This window comes from Mus pahari, chromosome 7 (genome assembly GCF_900095145.1).
Source record: "Mus pahari chromosome 7, PAHARI_EIJ_v1.1, whole genome shotgun sequence".
Lineage (NCBI taxonomy): Eukaryota > Metazoa > Chordata > Mammalia > Rodentia > Muridae > Mus > Mus pahari.
Window position 1 is genome coordinate 2,641,435 of NC_034596.1, and position 20,761 is coordinate 2,662,195.

At 48.7% G+C, this 20,761-nt stretch overlaps 1 protein-coding gene across 1 annotated transcript in view; it reads left to right on the forward strand.

Moving 5' to 3' along the window:
* Kif3c (kinesin family member 3C) overlaps positions 1–20,761 on the forward strand; it is a 42,553-nt gene that overhangs the window by 12,601 nt on the left and 9,191 nt on the right. Inside the window, exons 2-5 of the mRNA XM_021201903.2 lie at positions 10,772–10,873; positions 11,385–11,507; positions 12,808–12,926; positions 13,574–13,690. Of these exons, the coding sequence (XP_021057562.1) occupies positions 10,772–10,873; positions 11,385–11,507; positions 12,808–12,926; positions 13,574–13,690 (461 nt within the window). The remainder of the gene's footprint in view (positions 1–10,771; positions 10,874–11,384; positions 11,508–12,807; positions 12,927–13,573; positions 13,691–20,761) is intronic.

A 20,761-nucleotide genomic window follows, 5' to 3' on the forward strand; every position in this document is an offset into this window, starting at 1 on the left:
GGCAGGTGGATTTCTGAGTTCGAGGCCAGCCTGGTCTACAGAGTGAGTTCCAGGACAGCCAGGGCTATACAGAGAAACCCTGTCTCGAAAAACAAAAAACAAAGCAAAAAAAAATTGCATATATTGCTTTTGTTAGTTTTGCTTTGGGGTGCTGGGTATTGAATGTAATATCATGTTTGCTATGGTACTCTGCAGATAATTTACATCTCCAGGCCTACTGCCTTTTATTTTTATGATGTAAAACACTATGTAGTCCAGGCTACTCCTGAACTTATGACTCTCCTGCCTTAGACCCTCTAGGAACTAGGACTAATGGCATTTGCCTGGCTCTTTTTTCTTCTTCATTTTTAAATTAAAAAAATTTACATTTATTTATTTGTATGGAGAAAGGGTGTTGGTAACAGGACAGTCCTGAAAGTCAGACGGGAACACTTTGGAGTCTGTCAGGACTGGCAGTATGTACCTCTGTGCCTCAAACCTGCTGAGCCATCTTGCCAGCCTGAGGGGTTTTGTTTGTTTGTTTTTTAATTTATTTTTACATTTTGCCTGCATGCATGTCTATGTGAGGGTGTCAGATTCCCTGGAACTGGGGTTACAGACAGTGGTGAAACGCCTTGTGGGTGCTGGGACTTGAATTCAGGTCCTCTGGAAGAGCAGCCAGTGCTCCCAACTGCTGAGCCGTCTCTACACACACACACACACACACACACACACACACACACACACACCCTTTTATATTCAACAAAAATGAACCTAAACTTTTAAATGAAGGAAAGAAACTCTTGTCAGGGTTCTGTGGTTAAAAAGGAGAGAGAGAGAGAGAGAGAGAGAGAGAGAGAGAGAGAGAGAGAGAGAGAGAGAGAGTTAGTTTAGACTCCACAGAAAGAAAGCCAGATATGGTGGCTTATACCTGTAATCCTGGTATTTGAACTGTAGAATTGGCAGTTCAAGGACAGCCTTGGCTACATAGAGAGTTTGAGGTCAACCTAGGCTACAGAAGAACCAATTTTGAAAAATAAAAAAGTGTTAACCCCATCCCAGTTACAAAGGCAGGTGACCCCCGCCACTGAAGCGATGACTCATGGGGTATCGACGCTTTTATTCCGTTCCCAGCACCACATGGTGGCTCATGAGCAGAGCACCCAGCTCTAGGACCTACGATGCCATCTCCTGGCCGCCTTAAGATCTTGCATGTATGTGGACAAACATTGAAACGAAGAATTAGAAATTCAATGCTGGAAACCTGAACAACTTGTGAAACTGTCTCAAAAAGGGAAAGGACTATCATTATAACTGAGTTACAATAAAAACGATTGCCTTGGGAGAATGAGACCTTAGGTTCAATCAAACCCAGTATACTGCTCCCCTAAAAGTGTGTGTGTGTGTGTGTGTGTGTGCCTGTCTGTGTGTCTGTGTCTGTGCCCTGGTAGGATGATTGACTTAAAAGCACTAAATAATTTAGAGGAATCAGGGTGTGTAATAATAGTCACCCGATTTAGTTGCTGATAATCCTGAGATTATACACATCTCTTGATCTTCCGAAGAATGTGAGGAGTAATCCTTCGGTCATTGTTCAGTGCATCACTTGCTAGGCAGGCCAGGCAGCCTAGGGTCAAGAACTCAGGCTCAGACAGCCTGAGAGGATTGAGCCCAGGTGGGGAGCCTGGAGTCTGTCACCTTGAGTGATCCAACCCTCAGGGGCCTGTACCCCTTGGGTGTCTTGGCCTCTGCCTCCTGAGTGCTAGGATTAAAAGTATATACAAAGTGCCCAGCACAGTGTTTTGTTTTTGAGAGGGTAACTGTGAAGAAGGAAGAGTTACAGGTCAGCCTAGATGCTCCTGCTGTGCCCATTGCAGGGAACGGCCCCACCTTTTTCTTAGTGCTCCTCTCTGGCATGGAAGGAGCACTTCTGGGCATCCCTACCTTGTCCAGCGCTGGGACAAGGCCTACCTCACTCCCCGCCAATGTTTTTCCCAATCTCTAATTTTTCTTTTTCCTAATGAGTATTCTTGGCACTTGAAGCATCAGTCATTTACATTTCGTTTGAGCCATCTGAGGAGGAGACTCAGACTTAATGTCCTGGTTTATGTCCCCCGGGCAGAAAACCACTGAAAATAGCTCTATTCATCTGAAATAGGCCTAGTCACCCTCGCCCCTTCGTCTCCTTTCTTCTTCCCTCATTGCTGACTCCGGGAGACCTGCAGTCAGCGAGCCTGAAAAGGAGAAAGGGGCTGGGTAGGAATGGCTGTCTCTCTAAGAGATGGAAGCAGGGACTGTTGAGATGGGTTTTTTTTTTTTTAAATCCATCTTTTCTTTCCTTCCTTTTTTTCTTTCTTTTCTTTTCTTTCTTTCTTTCTTTTTTTTTTTTTTAAGATTTTTATTTATTTATTATATGTAAGTACACTGTAGCTGTCTTCAGACACTCCAGAAGAGGGTATCAGATCTTGTTACAGATGGTTGTGAGCCACCATGTGGTTGCTGGGATTTGAACTCCGGACCTTTGGAAGAGCAGTCGGGTGCTCTTACCCACTGAGCCATCTCACCAGCCTGAGATGGGGTTTTTTGGTTTGGTCCTTTGCCATGAGTGGTGAGTGCATCCCAGTGGCTCAGCCAGTGAGTTACCCCCATTTCATTTCCTTGTGCTTGATTTGTTTGTTTTTGCTGTTGTTGTTTCCCAAGTCAGAGTTTCTCTGTGTAGACCTGGCTCTCCTGGAACTGACTCTGTAATCCAGGCTGGCCTCCAACTCGGAAATCCACCTGCCTCTGCCTTGGTAGTGCTGGGACTAAAGATGTGTGCCATCACCACTAACTGATTTATTTTTGCAGTGTTATCATGGTATCATGCTTTGTTAGGCCTGGGTTCTACCTAATGAGCTACATTCCTAGCCTCCTGTATACATAGTCATTTATGAAGCACTTCTATCTGCTGTCTAACTGGTCTTCTTTAACCAAAGCTTGTAAGAGAGTGTGTTCTGGCTCCTACTTTACAGATAAGTCCTCTGAAACCCAGAGGGCTGTCACCTCAGATGTGGCAGATGTGTCAGAGCATATGAGGAAAGTCTCACTCTCATGCCCAGCACTCTCCGTGCTATCAGGGTACAGAAATCTTGTACGGTGGACCCTTCCCATGAGCCTTCCAGGCTTCAGCCTCTCTAGGATTCTAATGATAGAGCCTCCCCCAGCATGTGGGTAAGAGCTCCCTAGTCCACCCTCATCCCAGAGGCCCCATAAGTGCCTGGCACAGGCAAAAGCTGTCTCAGCTGGAAAAGAAGTCAGTGTGCTCTGATCTTTCCTGGTGGCTCTTGAGTCAGCAAAGATACAAAGATCAAATGCAGCTTCTTTCCACATACTGCTGCCCTGAACCCGCTGGGTAGCCAGGGACAGAGATAAGAGCACTGACTTGGAATCAGGTCAGCATCTAGATGTCCTCTTGTTGGCCGGCTCTATAACCGTGGGCAAGTCTGAACCTTAGTTTTATTATGTGTTCAAGTAGAGACCACAAGTGTAGTGTCATGTCATGAGGTTCTTGTGATGAAGGGAAGAACGATCTGGCCCAGGACTGGGTAGATAGATTAATGACGGAAGTGCTATCCTGATCGCCCATGGCACACAGGGTGAAGAAGAAAACTGACTCCTGCAACGATGTCCTCCGACCTCTACTTGCGAGTCCTTTAATAAATGCATGCCATTTTTATAAAAGAGACCCAGTCTAGCCACAGACATAGAGCAAGGTGCATCTGAGATTCTTGTCTTCTGTAGTGTGCCTCAGCATAGCTGGCAGTAACAGGCCAAATCTGGTTTGCCTTCTCTGTTCTTGTAGACTCACACTTGATGGTACCCTCCCCAAAGAGTGGCCTGACTGGCGCCTTTTCAGTTTTTCTGACCAACACTTCATGACAGCAGTGGGGCGTGGGGGTGGTCCCAGCTCCTCTGGCTCTCTCTCTCTCTCTCTCTCTCTCTCTCTCTCTCTCTCTCTCTCGCTCTCTCTCTCGCTCTCTCTCAGAGCACACCTATAGTAATGTGTCACCATGCCTGGTTTGTGGGGTGCTGAGGATGAGGATCAAACTCAGGGTCTCTTGTATATTAAGCAAGCAACTGATTGAAATCCCCCAGCCTCCCTCCTTTTTCCCCTCCCTTCCTTCTACTGAAATCTTGCTGAGTAGCACAGACTGGCCTTGAACTTGTAGTCTTCCTGCCTGAGCCTCTCAGGTACTAGGATCACAAGTGTACGCCTCCATTCACAGTTCAGCCTGTGCTTGTGTACTCCTGCTCCCTGGAACTGGGAAAAGTGACCTCTGAAAATTCAAGGCTGTGTCTACAAGCTGACATGTCCCCTGTGGTGATCCTGTTAATTGTACAGCAGCCAACTGCCTCTGATACCCCGAGGTGGAGCCCTAATCAAATTGGGAAGTTACTTGGGAAGTGCAGAGATGATGTAACAGGAGTTATGCACACAGATTCCTTAGTCAGGAGACACCATGCTTGGAGAGCTGCATTTCTGGGCCTCTGTGTCCTGTCTCGAATGCATGGAGTTCTGCAGCAATGACTCCCAATGTCTACCTGGTCATTGTGTGCTCAGTTTCCCTCTCTCAAGACTCAGACCATGGTGCCCTGAAGCTCCCAGCCAGATCTGCTCTATCCACAGCCTTTTACTCACACTGGACCTGTTTAACATCCAGAGAGGTAAATGGTCCTGTTCCTGGGCCCCACCCACCTGCACCTGTGCCTGGAGAGATTGGAAAGGAAACCCTGACCCATGGAGCTGAGAGCTCCAGGGACTTTTCCTTAGGACCAGCACCCCAAATGGTGGCCCCGCCCCACACACCCAGCTTGAACTGGACAAAGGTTAGAGGCCCCTCTGCTTTCCACACGTGATGGCTAAGGAGAGAAATCTCCAAGGCAAAGGAGATGAATGAGTGTGCTATCCTCAGAAAGAAGAGAAAAAGAAAAACAAAACACCAAAACAAAGGAGCTGGTGTGTGACATATTTCACAGCTTGGGAGTCAAATAGCATGGGCTGAGACTTTGCCCCTGGACCCCAATCGGGGTTTCACACCAGGACCAGCCCCTCTCCTAACACAAGGCTGGTCTTGCTGCCAAGCCTGGCAGACACTGAGGGTTTGGGTAAATGTGCAAGACTTACTTAGCAAGAAAGCAATAATGCAGATTCAGTGGTCATTTGGCCTGGGCAGGACCAGCTGAGGAGAAGGACACTGAATAAATAGAATGGGGCAGACATGGCAGTTAGTCATCATCCAGGAGACCTTAATGAAGGTCCAGCCAGGAGGGATCTTGAAGCAGTTCTAGGTCCAAGAAGCCCTTACAGGAAGCAGGCTGAGACTCATGCCATGGTGACTGTGGGTGAGTGGCTGGGATCTTTGGGACTCATATAGTCCTGGTTGATGTTCCAGATGCAAGGCTTGATAGGCAGCTTGTATTCTGTCTGACGATGTGCAGATGGGATATGCAGCCTTTGGATAAGGAGAATGTGAGCCTAGATATAGGTGCCAGGGGAAGATGGACGCTGGGTATCAAAGGTCCACATGTTCACTCAGCAGTCACCCCAGCTGGGCATCATGGAACACGCCTGAACGGCAGAAGGATCACACGAGTTCAAGGACAGCCTAGTCTATATAGTAAGTTCCAGGTTAATCTTGCTACACAGCAAGACTGTCTCAAAAAAAAAAAAAAAAAAAAAAAGCTGGACACTGGTGGCGTACACCTTTAATCCCAGCACTAGGGAAGCAGAGGCAGGTGGATCTCTGTGAGTTCAAGGCCAGTTTGGGCTCCTGAATGAGTTCCAAGACAGCCTCTTAACCTTCTTTGTCTTTGCAGCCCAAAGAATACCGTCTCTAATGTAGCCATGGGAAGGTCTTGTTGCCCTTCTCTGGCTCTCCTGTCTCCTTTGAGTGTCTGGAGGTTTGAAGTGGAACCATACACTGCACTCCAGGTCTGGCTGCGTCATCATTGCTCTCTGCAAGGGGGTAATTCTTTCTGTTTCCAAAAAGCCTTCACAAAGGTCCTTGGCCACGGCTGTAGGATTTCCGGCTGTGGCAGCATATGAAGCTGCTGTCTTCTGGGAGAAGTAGAGAATCCTTCCTTTCCCTCCCCTGTCCTGTTCTGTTCTGACTCACAGCTCCTTGCCCACAGCTATCATTTAATGAGCAGGGTCAGGATCACTTTCCCCTCAAATGGAAAGCTATAACAGAAGCTTGCCTACCTGCCTTTATTTATTTATCTATTTATTTTTAATCAGTTCACATTACGACCTAGAATGATTTGAGAGTATCTGTGAAATTGAGCATTTAATCAGTATGTGCTTTCTTGTACAGTTTTTTTGTTTTGGGTTTTTTGTGTGTTTTTAAGATTTATTATTTTATGTATATATGAGTACACAGTACTATCTTCACACACACCAGAAGAGGGCATTAGATCCTATTACAGATGGTTGTGAGCCACCATGTGGTTGCTGGGAATTGAACTCATGACCTTTGGAAGAGCAGCCAATGCTCTTAACCGCTGAGCCATCTCTCCAGCCTTTTGTTTTTGTTTTTTTAAGATAGGGTTTCTCTGAGTAACCTTGGCTGGCCTGGAACTCACAGACATCTCTCCAAGTCTGCCTCCCGAGAGCTGGGATTAAAGGTGTGCACCACCACGGCCCTGCTTCCTTGAACAGTTTCTAACAGATCAATCTGCCATTCCACACTTGGACATTTTCCCACACACTCTGTGTTTCCTTCCCTTAACCCACTTCCCTTTCTCCATCCCCCACGTCCCCATGCAATGTTGAATGACCACTGATGTACAACCTTCTCATGGGGCGTTTTAACATCTAAAGTTCTGGCTACTGTCTTCCCTGGCGCTGCAGTAATTTTGTCCCAGTTTAAAGAGCTCTGAGAGGTCAGGTGCAATCTTCTTTTTTTTTTTCCCCCCGAGACAGGGTTTCTCTGTGTAGCCCTGGCTGTCCTGGAACTCACTTTGTAGACCAGGCAGGCCTCAAACTCAGAAATCTGCCTGCCTCTGCCTCCCGAGTGCTGGGATTAGAGGCATGCGCCACCACGCCCGGCTCACGCAATCTTCTTTTACTGAAAATGTGTTGCTTTTCTTGTAGCTGGTCCCGTTTTCTAAAGTCCTCAACACAGGGACACATAAATCATCTGGGAACTTAGGAAAATGAAGGTGTGTGTGTGTGTGTGTGCGCGCGCGCGCGCGCGTGTGTGCCTATGGAAGCCAGATGTTGACTTTACTATCTACCCTCTATCTCTTCCCACCTCACCCCCCTTATTGTTTCAGACAAGTTCTGTCAGTGACCCTAGACTGGCTGGCCAGCAGGTCACAGGGACCTTCCTGTCTTCATCACCCCCTTAGCACTGCTGAACTAGACTCAGGTTTATTATGCTTACACAGCAAGCCTTTTACCCACGAAGTCGTGTCCACAGAAAGAGATGCAGAGTCTGGCTGGCCTGTTACTTTCCCAGGTGATTCCAGTATGCGGCAAAATTTGAGAAGTATTATCTTTTTGCTTAGTGCCAAAGTAAAGGATGCTAGAGTTACATAAAGTGCTGAGGGAGATATAAAGGTTCAGGGCTGAGGTGGACAGTGTGTCAGATGTGGAGACCGAATGGCAGGCCTTTGGAAACTTGTTATCCAGGTGTTAGGGTGTTAGCTCAGTATCCTGTGCTCCTCAACAGCTCGGGGCAGCTCGGGGCTTCGCCTAACACCTCTCCCCCACGTTGCTGGTTTTCCCGGTTGCTGATTTCCCATGACAGGGAACATGAGTTAATGGATAAAAGAAGCTGGCACGGAATCCAGTAAAAAGGCTTGGGGCCTGCCTTGGGATGAACCCAAGGATCCTGTACCATTCCTCAAATACTCACGGGGCACTGCTGTCCATCAAGGACTGTGCTGGGACCCTGACAGATGCGGGAGGCATGACTCCTGCCTTCACAGAGCTAACGGGATGAGACAGGGAATGGGGAAATGGTAGGAATTTGCCCTGGTTGTGGCTGAGGTCTGAACTGGCAGCTTTGCAGGGATCTAAGACATTTTCCTAAGCTGTTCCTGCTAGGTCTTTCGAGATGAGCAGCAGTTTTCCAGGAAGCTGTGTAAGGGCGAGAAGACAATGTCAGATAGCCTCCTGTGGGGAGTAGAAGCCCATTGATAACTTGAGCAGAAGAGACGTTGTTTAGACTTGTTTTTGGCGACCCAGATGAATTGAAGAGGGAACTGGGACTGTAAAAGCCTATGGGTGGTCCAGGCTAGTCTTGAAGATTTTAGTGAGGTCAGTGGGTATCAGTAAGGAGACAGTGATGTAAACTGCACCAAGTGAGCACAAGGCTATGCTGAGGCAAGCCGCCAGGCACCAACGTAGAGGGTTATACAAGTTATAACTCTGAACTGAGAGGAATCAAGATGAGTTAATCCTGTGACAGTGATGGGCTGGTTAGATAGAAAGACAGCCATCCAGGGTGCAGAGGGCTGTGGTGTGACATCAAGGATTACCACCATCCAGGGTGTGTCAAGGATAGCTTGCTCTCTCCTTTGTCTTTGTGACTGTACAGGGCTGATGTGAGGCTCCCACAACTCAACCATCCTGCCATACTGTAGGAGCCAGCTCCCGACCTCCCCACAGCGTGCTTTAACCCCTGTTCTGCTCTGTTCCCAATGATGTGATGCTCGAAGGGGGCTGCCCGTCCCCTTGCCCCAGCCTGGCAGCACCCCCAGCTCTGAGAGCCTTCAGACATGTCAGCTGGTCGCACTGGAACAAATTCCAGTGGGGAGACAGCCAGTTTCTTCCAGTGGCTCAAGGTGATGCCAACCTTCCAAGAGGCCATCGATGAAATCAGAGGGCAGTTGGCTGCCTGAGGAAAGTGACAGTGCATTTCAGGGAGTCACACTTTGTTCAAATCCATTTTTGTGTCAGCATTGGGTTTCAGAAGCACCTGCTGAAGGCGCTGACGGGGTGGGGCTTTCACACAGCAAGGCTGGGAACACGGGATGGAGAGCTGTTATTTTCTCACTGGTGGTTCAAGGCTAGTTATCCTTCCTCCCTTTCTCCATCCCTCCCCCCCCCTTTCTCCATTTGTTATGTGGGGAAATGAACAGTTTCCTGTCTGAGATGCCCCATGTTGAGAGCTCTGTTTACCACCTGACATTGTACCCCCTGTGTTTGTGAGCTGTCCAGAAAAGAAGTGAGGTTCTTCTTCTTCTTTTTTTTTTTTTTTTTTTCGAGACAGGGTTTCTCTGTGTAGCCCTCACTCTGTAGACCAGGCTGGCCTCGAACTCAGAAATCCACCTGCCTCTGCCTCCCAAGTGCTGGGATTAAAGGCATGCACCACCACGCCCGGCAGAAGTGAGGTTCTGATGCTGCCGATGTGAGGACTGAGGGGCCTGACTGGGGCCTCCCTCTTAGTTGGCAGAGCCAGAGCCTTTTAGGTGGTGTCTAAAGCTGACGCTGCCTCGGGGCCTCATTTTGTTCCCTGTTGCTGTGGAATCTCTCCCTTGTGTTGTTCTGATTTCCTTAGCAGCCCAAGATTAGACCAAGGTTTCCTGCTGCCCCAGTGATGAGCTGTCTTCCCGGTCAGGAACTCAGTACAGGGCTGGGCTGTCCAGTGACTGCCATTTTTCCTCCTGCTGCATGCCATCTGGGGCTCGGCTGCCAGGAATAGATTGCCACCCACCCTCCTCGAAGGCATGGTGACCCAGCCGCTCCTTGTATCCATAGCAGAGATCAGTGCCTTATATTCCCAAAGGGCTTCTCTCTTCTTTTCATCCTTAAGGATCCTGTCCACAATGGAAACTTTGTGCCCCAGCTCTAGGGGCCGAAGGGGAAGACTCCGGTCCCACCAACAGCTGCAAGGCTCTATCCACCTGGATATGCTTTATTTATGGAGTGGGTGGAAGCAGGAAAATCCCAAGTTCAAGGCTATATTACATAAAGGGAGGGAGGGAGGCAGAGAGACACACACTGTTTCTGTTTCTCTCTCTCTCTCTCTCTCTCTCTCTCTCTCTCTCAGACAGGGTTTCTCTGTGAAGCCCTGGCTGTCTTGGAACTTGCTCTTTAGACCAGGCCAGGCTCGAATTCAGAAATCTGCCTGCCTCTGCCTCCCAAGTGTTGGGATTAAAGGCGTGCGCCACCACCGCCCAGCTAGGCTGACCTTAACAGGCACAAAAATCCACCTGCCTCTGCCTTCCGAATGCTGGGGTTAAAGGTAGATCTTACCACAGTTGGGCTGAGCATCTTAAACTGTCAATAGGCATGATTATACACCCCTGCAATCCCAGCACTCAGGTGGCACAATGCTACAGAAGGATTGCCACAAGTTCCAGGCTAGCCTGGCCTACAGTGTAAGTACCAGGCTAGCCAACATTACATAATGAGATTCTTTATCAAAAAACCAAGTAAAGGGCCATGTATGGTGGCACACACCTTTAATCCCAGAAATGGGGAGATGGAGGCAGGCCCATCTCTGTGAGTTCAAGGCCAGCCTGGTCTACAAAGCTGGATCCAGGACAGCCAGTGCTGTTACACAGATAAATGCTGACTGAAAAAAAACAAAAACAAAAAACAAACAAACCAAATCCGGAAACAAAACAATGAAACCAATAAAGCTATGTGCTGGAACACGCGTGTAATCCTAGCACTGCAGTTCTCCGCTACATAGCAGGTTTAAGGTTAGACCCTGCGACCAACAAACACAGAGTCCAAAACTGAGATGCTATGGCCCTTTGCCAGTCGGGTCTCTGACCCTGCCCCTCCTTGTGTTCTCAGGCCATGGAAAGCAAGCTACTCATTGGGGGGCGGAACATCATGGATCACACCAATGAGCAACAGAAGATGTTGGAACTGAAGCGACAGGAGATTGCAGAACAGGTAAGGCTGCTGGCTTCCGGTTCCCTGAGGCATATGTCCTTGGGTTCGTGTGTTGGCTAGGCTGGGTCTGTAAGCCTGGTTGGACTGGAAATCCGGAAATTATAATGCAAAACCCGCGCTGCGTTGCTTGGTTTCCCTGGGTCTCTCGGGGTCTCTCTTTGCGTGAGAGGAAGTGGTAGTTTCCCATGCAGTTAGCCTTCACAAGACTCCTGGGCCTTGCACGGGGATGTGAGTTCATTGCCTGTGTGGCTGTTTCCTAAGTCATCAAGTTAGTTACCAATCAACTATGATGCTACTGGTAATGTCCCCAGGGCATGCTGGCTCTTAGGGCCGGGGCCTCCATACACACAGGCCCATACCTGAAGAAGCTGTATTCACAGGGTCTGAAAAAAACGGGTCTGTGTCCATGGAAAAGCCAGGTGCTACACAACTGGCACATTGAGCCAGCCCCTGTGCTCCGTGTAGCCCTCCCCAGTGGGCGTGGTTTTCCCTTGTGATCCCCTTGCCCTAGAAACGCCGCGAGCGGGAAATGCAGCAGGAAATGCTGCTCCGCGATGAAGAGACCATGGAGTTACGCGGTACCTACTCATCCCTGCAGCAGGAGGTGGAAGTTAAAACCAAGAAACTCAAGAAGGTAAGATGTGCAGCAGGATAAACAGGCCGCTGCCTAAGGGGGTGGGCCTCAAAGGCCCCTCCCCACAGTTCAACCTTTGAGCTTGGACTGTGGGGTGGGGGGCAGCCAGGAGGCAGGCAGGCATCTGGTGTCAGGGTGTCACTTGCAGTGTACAGTGTGGTCATCCTCATGGTTCTGGCTAACTTCTCTACATTGGGAGTCACCAGTGAATCCTAGTTTTGGTCGCTGGGTCAGGGACTGTGATGTAGCTATGGAGACTTTTGTCCAGGGAGGAAGATAAGGGCCTACACACCACACCAAGGGACAAGAATCTGGTTACCCGGACACTGCAGAAGTCATGGACGTTTGTGACCTGAGATGGGGTCTAGGGTAGGAAGTTCCAGTGTGACTCAGGGAAGAGCCCTGGGAGGCCCAGTCCTTATAGCAGTTGCCAGCACAGCACTCAGCGGTTAGGGAAACTGGAAAGCCATGGCCAGCTCTCGTGCCCTTGCTTTTGAGTGGGTTACCTTGCCAACTCATTCAACCTCCAACGCTAACCGTGGATCTCCAAAAGGAGACATGGTTCCATCCTTTTTTGTTAGTTTGTTTGTATTTATTTAATTTTTTGGTGTCTCCGTGTAGCCCTGGCTGTCCTAGAATTCACTCTGTAGGTAAGGCTGGCCTCGAACTCAAGATACTCAAGATACTTACCTCTGCCTCTCAAGGGTTGGGATTAAAGGCGTGCGCCACCACCATCCAGCCTGGCTCTACTCTTTTTTATTCAGTTATGACCAAATGACCTTTTAGTTGGCCTACATCTTATTTTCCTCACCTGTAGAAAGAGGATGTCGGCTGGAGAGATGGCTTACAGGTTAAGAGCACTGACTGCTCTTCCAGAGGTCCTGAGTTCAATTCCCAGCAACCACATGGTGGCTCACAACCATCTGTAATGGGATCCGATGCACACTCTTCTGGTGTGTCTGAAGACAGCTATGGTGTACTCATATAAATAAAAATAAATAAATAAGTAATATTTTTAAAGAAAGAGGATGTCAAGGCTAGCATTCCCTCAGCTCCCTTTCAGTTTGAACACTTAGTGATATGGTGGGGGTGGGAGTGGGGAAAGAGTGGAGGAGAGAGAGATCGGTGGGTCTCTGGGTGGGAGGGACTGAGTCACAGGGAGGAGAACGGCTGCCTTTGAGATAGCCCACCCTGACAGACTCATAGGGATAGGTAACCATTCTGAGTTCAGAGCAGGAAGCCCAGGCTGGGTGACTGGGGCCTGACTGAACACCTCTGAGTCACACTTGTGCATGTACAGCTCTATGCGAAGCTACAGGCGGTGAAGGCCGAGATCCAGGACCAACACGAGGAATACATCCGCGTGCGGCAGGACCTGGAGGAGGCGCAGAATGAGCAGACCCGGGAACTCAAGCTCAAGTAGGGCTGGCTCCTCTGCTGGTTCTGGGTCCCCACAGTGTCCCCCATCCTTCTGGGCCTCTGTAAGAGACACCTGGGAAAGCACTCACATGTCCATGCCTCCCCCCTTGTTTGCATTTCTGGTTGGTTTTTGTTTGTTTGTTCATTTGTTTGTTTGTTTGAGACAGGGTCCTCCCACACTGTAGCTCAAGCTGTCTTGAGACTCGGCTGTCTTCCTGCCTGGGTTAGCTCATGTAGGCTATGCAGCTTGTGCATCTTCATGTTTTGGGCCTGAGGTGTGTATATATGCACACCCACGATTCGCATATGGGGGCCATGGGTTGACATAGACGATGATGATTTTGAAGACTGGGTCTCTCACTGAACCTGGGGCTCATGAGCTATACCAGCTCTTCAGTTGTTCCACATCCTCAGCCTGGTTTGATGGCTCCTCCTCCCACTGTCTGAGTGTCTGCTGAGTGCTAGTGGAAAATAACCCCCAGGGCCCTGGGCCCACAGTCTTTGCATTAGAAGCTGTGGTCTTCAAGTTCCATTATCATGTGGCAATGGCGCCCCTTCCACCCTTGTTCCCCCCCACACCTCCCCGTTCCCTCTGTGATGAGACCTCTCCCTCCCTCCCTCCGTTTCTGCCTTGTACCCACCCCCAGGTACCTCATCATTGAGAACTTCATCCCCCCTGAGGAGAAGAACAAGATCATGAACCGCCTTTTCCTGGACTGTGAGGAGGAGCAGTGGAAGTTCCAGCCACTGGTGCCAGCTGGAGTGTGAGTCCCAATGGCCATTCGTCGGTCGGGACCTAGGGACTTACAAGCCTCTCCGGGGGTCTTAAGTGGTGAGGGGCTTGAGACCCTGCTGCAGAAAGACAGACAGACAGATGTTCCGGGCTTGGAGAGTGGATTAAGAGGTGCACATGGAGAATGAGTTTTGCTAGGATCTAACATGTATGGGTCTCCATGAAGGAAGTGGTCAAGATGGGAAAGGAGCCCGTAAGGGGAGGGGCTTGTGGTGGGAAGCGCTTCCGTCCCCAGCGGTTAGTTCTGGTGGATACATGTGTGGGCTTGTGTTGGTTGCCAGAAATAGTAACAGTTTTTTGTTTTGTTTTTTTGAGACAGGGTTTCTCTGTATAGCCCTGGCTGTCCTGGAACTCACTTTGTAGACCAGGCTGTCCTCGAACTCAGAAATCCGCCTGCCTCTGCCTCCCGAGTGCTGGGATTAAAGGCGTGCACCACTACGCCAGGCAGCAACAGTTTTTAATATTCGCTCAGCTCTGCTGTGTAAGAATACAGGCAGAAGTTAAGTCGGACATTTCTGAGCTTGTGGTCCGGAGGGAAAGACGGAGAAGAGTCATGCATGGGCACCATAGAGGCCTGATGCAGTCTTTCTAGCTTTTCAGTTGGGTGTTCAGCAATTCCACCTGTTTCTACCCTGGAGCGCTTGAAGTCTGCATGTGCAGCTGCATCAGTTAGCTGGGTTGCAGCGCCCTCTGCTGGTAGCTGCGCAGAACGAGGTGGACCATACAAAGCGGACGGAGTACCTCCCGCAGCGGGACCAAATCCGTGTAGGGTGACGGAAGGGTAGGACTTCTCTGGAGATTCATTACTCTCTGCATCCTAGGGACGCTACTCCCACGGCAGGGCGGGGTCCTCCCCAGAGCTGGGGTGGAAGCGAGTACGAGGTTGGTGGTGTCTAAGTGCATTACAACCTTTTGGGACAGCTCTGGTAGTGTACACTTATAATCCCAGCACTAGGGAAGCAGAGGCAGGAGTTCTGTGAGTTCGAGTCCAGCTTGGTTTACTTAGCAAAGTCCAGGCCAGCCCAGGGCTGTATATAGAGATCCTATCTCAAAAGCAAAGCAAAGCAAAACATTATCTTCCATTACCACATACAATGGTTATTTTTAGGAAGTTTCATACTGAGAGAATTTAATTCTATTATATAGGTTATATTCATTTTTTCCAGTTCCCTAATTATATAATTTATGGATGTCTCCCTGCCCCCAGCACTGAGATCATTATTGCATTTAAATGCCCGTTTAATCTGGAATTGAGAAGGGCTACTTGTTTTTGCTTTTTTCCTTGAGACAAGAGTCATGCAATGTAGCCAAGGCTGGCCTGAAATTCACTGTGTAGTTCAAGCTGGCTTTGAACTCCTGAGTTCAGTCCTCCAGATTCCTGCCTCAGGAATGCTAGGATTACTTGTATGTGTGACATGTGCCCTGTTTAATTGAAGAAAGAAGACAAATGTGAACAGCATATGACATGAATGTATGACAGTTCCACCATGAAACCCATTTCTTTGCATTCTAACTTGATTTTATTTAAAAACATACTTTATTTTATTTAATTGCCAACTAGTCACTTTCCTTCTTTTTAAATTTTTATTTAAGTTTTTATTACATTTAGCTGTGTGTTGGGAGGTAGGTGAGCTTGACCCAGCGTTCATTTGATGTTATAAGACAACTTACAGAAGTTGAGTCTCTCTACCATGTAGGTCCCAGGGATTGAACTCAGGTTGCCAGGCCAAAGCACAAGTGCATGATTTGTTCGTGTTTGTTCGTGAGTGAGTGCATGCACGCTTTGTGTGTGTGTGTGTGGGTGGGTGAGTGTGTGCACGCTTTGTGCTGGTTGAGTGTGTGTGTATGTGTGGATGATGAGTGTGTGCATGATTTGTGGGGGGGTGAGTGTGTGCATGCTCTGTGTGTATGTTTGTGTGTTGATGAGTGTGTGTATGTGTGTGGATGAGTGTGTGCATGCTCTGTGTGTATGTGTGTGTTGATGAGTGTGTGCATGCTCTGTATGTGTGTGGTTGAGTGTGTGCATGCTTGTGTGTGGATGAGTGTGTGCATGCTTTGTGTATGGATGAGTGTGCTCATGCTCTATGTGTGGATGAGTGTGTGCATGCTTTGTGTGTGTGTGTGTGTGTGTGTATGTGGATGAGTGTACATGCTCTGTGTGTGTGACTGTGTGCTGTGGATGAGTGTGTGCATGCTTTGTGTGTGTGTGTGTGGATGTGGATGAGTGTACATGCTCTGTGTGTGTGACTGTGTGCATGCTTTGTGGATGAGTGTGTGCATGCTTTGTGTGTGTGTGTGAAAATGAGTGTGTGCATGCTTTGTGTGTGTGTGTATGAGTGTGTGCATGTTCTGTGTGTGGATGAGTATGTGCATGCTTTGTGTGTGGCCACACATGTGCTGTAGCATCCATCTGGAAGCAAGAGGGTAATTTTGTGGAGTTGGTTCTTTTGTTTTGGTATTTTGAGACAGGGTTTCTCTGTGTAGCCCTGGCTGTCCTGGAACTCACTTGGTAGACCAGGCTGGCCTCAAACTCAGAAATCCACCTGCCTCTGCCTCCCGAGTGCTGGGATTACAGGCGTGCGCCACCGCACCGGGCTCCAAAGAAAGTCACAGAAGGTCAGAGGTCACTTTGGTATTAGAAAACCTGAAAGCTAGGCGGTCCTCCAAAACTTCTAGCTCTTTAGTTTGTGTTTAGTATGTGTTGTATTGTGTGTGAGTGTGTGTATGTGTGTGTGTGTGTGTGTGTGTGTGAGGTAAGCACTCATGAAGGCAGGTTGTACCTGTCTGAACAATACCCTCAGCCCTTTTTTGCCTTTTTATATAGTTGAGGCTGGCCTTGAACTCCTGACCCTCCTGCTTCCACCTCCCAGATCTAGGATTACAGGCATGAGCCAGCATTCTTACTTGAGACAGGGTCTCACTATGTAGCCCAGGCTAGCCTTGCTCCTCTGTCTCAGGCTTCCCAGGACTGGGATTGCAGGAATGTGCAACCCCATCCATTTGAGACAATTCTTAAAAAATTATTTTTTCTCTTTAGTTTAATTTTGTTTTATGTGCATGCATGCGGGCTCTGCCTGCCTGTCTGTCTGTCTGTGCACCATGTGCTTTCTCAGTGGCTACAAAGGCCAGAAGGTGGCACAGGATCCCTCGTGAGCCACTGTGTTGGTGCTAGGACTCCTATCTAGTTCCTCGGGAAGAGCAGTGGCCGGTGTTCTTAACTACCAAGCTGCCTTCCCAGACCCCACTCCTTGTTTCTTTTTAATATCGAAAGCCGTTGGTGCTAGAATAAAGAAAACAGCTCCTCCTCCAAACCCCAGCTGAGACTGAGAGTTCACAGAGAAGCCCAGGGTTTGGGCTGGTGGCGGAGGGGAGTGGTGGCCACCCCCATCTCCCAGACTACATCCGTCCCCTTGATCTCTGCTTTCACAGCTGGAACTTGGGGGCGGGGAAGGCCTTGAACGTGGGTTTCTGTGAGAAGGGGCTGCTCTGGAATATGAGGCAGTGGAAGGACCCTCCCTCCTTTCCTTCCCAGACATCTCCCACAACTCACAAAACATGACTCACGTAGGGCTGAAAACACAAAAGCCCTGTCTCTCACCATTAAAGCATTGTTCCAGTTGTGAGCTGTTTTGCTTGGCTGAGGCCTGAGATACTCTGGGATGAGAACCCTGAAGACTGCACAGTGGAGAGACATTGTTTGAAACAAATGACCTAAGGCTGTGCTGTCCCCTTAGGAAACAGCTTTTGTTAGAAGCAGCAACCCTCCCTTGACAGCCACAAGGATCAAACCCTCCACCCCTCTCCAAAGCAAGGGGTCATTGTTACCATAGGACAATGTTTGGACATGGCTATGTCAGCTTATTTGGGAAGTCTTTTCTTCTTTTTGTCTCTTTTACCTTCATATTTTGGTTAGAGTTGGCTTGAAAACAAGTTTGGCGGAGTATGCCAGTTTGTGAGCGTGCCTGTTTAATTTCTCCTTTGTTTTGCTTTTAGGGTTTGAGGTTAAGCTCAGTGATAGGCACTTGGTTAGCCTGTTTGAGGGCCTGGGTTCAATTCACCCCCCCCCCAAACTTTTAATCACATTTATAGTCACAGTACCTTCTAAGGGTTATATACTTGGCAAAGGCCCATAGCACCTAGCTTATAGTTCACGAAGTTATACGTGACTTTAGCACTTTGGCCTCTGCAAGCACAGCCCATAGGATTCTTTGCAAAATCATCATGGTGCAGTTGAAGGACACTAGCCTTGGATTGAAAACATTTTGAATTTGGTGTCCAATGAGATGACTCAGCAGGCAAAGGGACTTGATATTAAATCTGAGGACATGAGTTTGGTCCCTGGGACGCACATGATAGGTGGAAAGAGAAAACCAACTCATACAAATTCTCCTAATCTCAACATGAATACTCTTGTGTGCACACACAATGCATAAATTAAATGTAATATATATGCATGCAATATATATATAATTCTGAAATTTGGTGTCTACTTTGTCACATGAGAAAATGGTTTGGCTTGACTTTGTTTTAAAGACCAGTCTTAGCCAGGCGTGGTGGTGCACGCCTTTGATCCCAGCACTTGGGAGGCAGAGGCAGGGGGATTTCTGAGTTCGAGGCCAGTCTGGTCTACAGAGTGAGTTCCAGGGCAGCCAGGGCTACACAGAGAAACCCTGTCTTGAAAAACCAAAAAAAAAAAAAAAAAAGCATAAATACCCATCTTAGTATATTGCCCAGGCTGGCCCCAAACTCTTGGCATCAAAGGATTCTCCTCCCTTAGCCCCTCAAACAGCTGGTACTACAGGCACATGCTACCGCACTCAACTTTGAGAAACTTCTGGTATTTATTTATTAAGTCGGCCTAAGTGAGCCCCTTACCCTGCAGCCCTGAATGGCCTTGAGTGTAGCATGTAGCTAAGGTTGACATTGAACTCCTGATCTTCTGCCTCCCCAGCGCTGGGATATAGATGAGGGTGTGAGATCCCCTGCTCAGACTTGACCCAGCCACAGAGGAGCCAGTCTACAAACATTCTCCATGCCATCATATTGATGAAGACGCCAGTCTTCTGAGTCACAAGTTGGCCTCAGGTGCCCCTCATCTTCTGAGTTTCCTGCTTCTCCCTCCCAAATGCCAGTGCATAGGCCTGTGGCACCATGCCTGTTTGGTACAGTGCTTAGGATCAAACCCAGGACTTCATGCATCTAGGTGCGCTCTCTACCATCTGAACTATAGTCCCACCCTCCCCCTTTCTTTCGTAGTTTTGAGACAGGGTCTCCTGTACATTAGGCTGGCCTTAAGTTCACTTTGTAGCCAAGGATGACTTAGACCCCCTCATCCCTCTGCCTTCGCCACCCAAGCACCTGGACACAAACATGAGCTTCCACACCTGGCTCCGGGGGAGGAGAACATTCTCTCCCCCCCACAGGAGGGAAGAAGGCTAAACTGGGTTTGTTACAGAGGCGACTTTTTTTTTAAATCTTGGTAAAAACATTCCTTAAATCATATGTTGTAGCTCACCGCTGTAACCTTAGTGCTCTGGAGGCTGGGATAGGAGGAGGACGTCATGTTTGAGGTTAGCCCAGGCTGCATTGTAACTTCCAGGCTAGCCTGGGCTACATTAAGACCCTGTCTCAAAAAAGTTTCTGTGGATAGGTGATGGTGGTGACATGGCTCAGCTTATGAAGGGACTTGCTAGCAAGCCTGAGGCCTGCATTTGATCCTTAGGACCACACTGTAGGAGGAGAGACCTCCTCCTCCAAATTGTCCTCTCACCTCCACACTGGGACCATGGCATTTGTGCCCTTACCCCCAAATGAATAATTTAAAAAATTTAAAGCTACCAGGTGGTGGTTGTGAAAGCTTTTAATCCCAGCATTCGGAAGACAGAGGCAGGTGGATCTCTGTGAGTTTGAGGCCAGCCTGGTCTACAGATGGGGTTCCAAGACAGCCAGGGCTACACAGAGAGAATCTGTCTCAAAAAGCAAAAGCAAACAAGCTTCGCAGCTGTGAGACTTGAGAGGAAGCGGGCAGTGAGGTGCAGACACTCGGGGCCGTGAAATAAGGTGAGATGAGGAGAAAATGGGAGCAGACACAGAAAAGTCCCATCTGCTACCCTGGGTACATATGGAAGACCAGGAGCGGCATGTCCAGGGGTGCTGGATGCCTGTTCTCAGAGTAAGAACGCAGTAGCAGGGAGTTGGAAAAATGGCTCAGTAGTCAAAGGTATATGCTGGGCTTACAGAGAATCTGGGTTTGAGTCCCAGCACCTGTGTCAGACAGCTTACAATGCCTGCCTGTAACTCCAGCTTTACACACACACCACACACACAAGAGCAGAGAGTGACTAGAAACAACTGGCAATGAGAGCAGTGTCCACCCTTGAGATGGAGCTCAAGGTTAAGTCTCCATTTTACCATTATTGTTTTATTTATATGGGCGTTTTGCCTACATGAATGTCAGTACCAGTGGTGTGCCGGCTGCCCACAGAGGCTAGACAGTGTTGGATTCGTGGGAATTGAAGTGGTGAGCTCCTGTGTGGGTGTGGAGACTCAAACCTGGGTCCTCTAGGAGAGCAGTGAGTGAGCCCTCTTCACCACAGTCGCCTGTCTAGCCTCTCTTCTATTAAATTTAGAGCCAGGTTTTCATGTAGCCCCGGACTGGCTGGTGGACCTTGAATTTGTTGTGTAGACAAAGATCTTAATGTCTTCCTGCTTCTGCCTCCTGAGTGCTGGTATTACAGAAGTATGCCCCCTGCCTGGTATATGTATGTGGTCCTGAGAATGGCACCTAGAATTTTGTCCATGCTAAGCAAGTATTCTGCCAACTGAGCTACAACTCCAGTCCCAGGAGTAGGGTTTTAATATTAAAGAGAAAGATATGATGTTTGTCAATTGGGGGCCGGGTGCCCTAGGAGCCTGGGATCTGCTGAACATACGAACTGTCATTCTGGGTCCTTTGGAGGTGTGGATAACTGCAGAGCCGCACCCGGCCATAGCCTGTTTACTACATAGGGACGGATCTTGAGCAGCAAGGGAGCGATGGGTG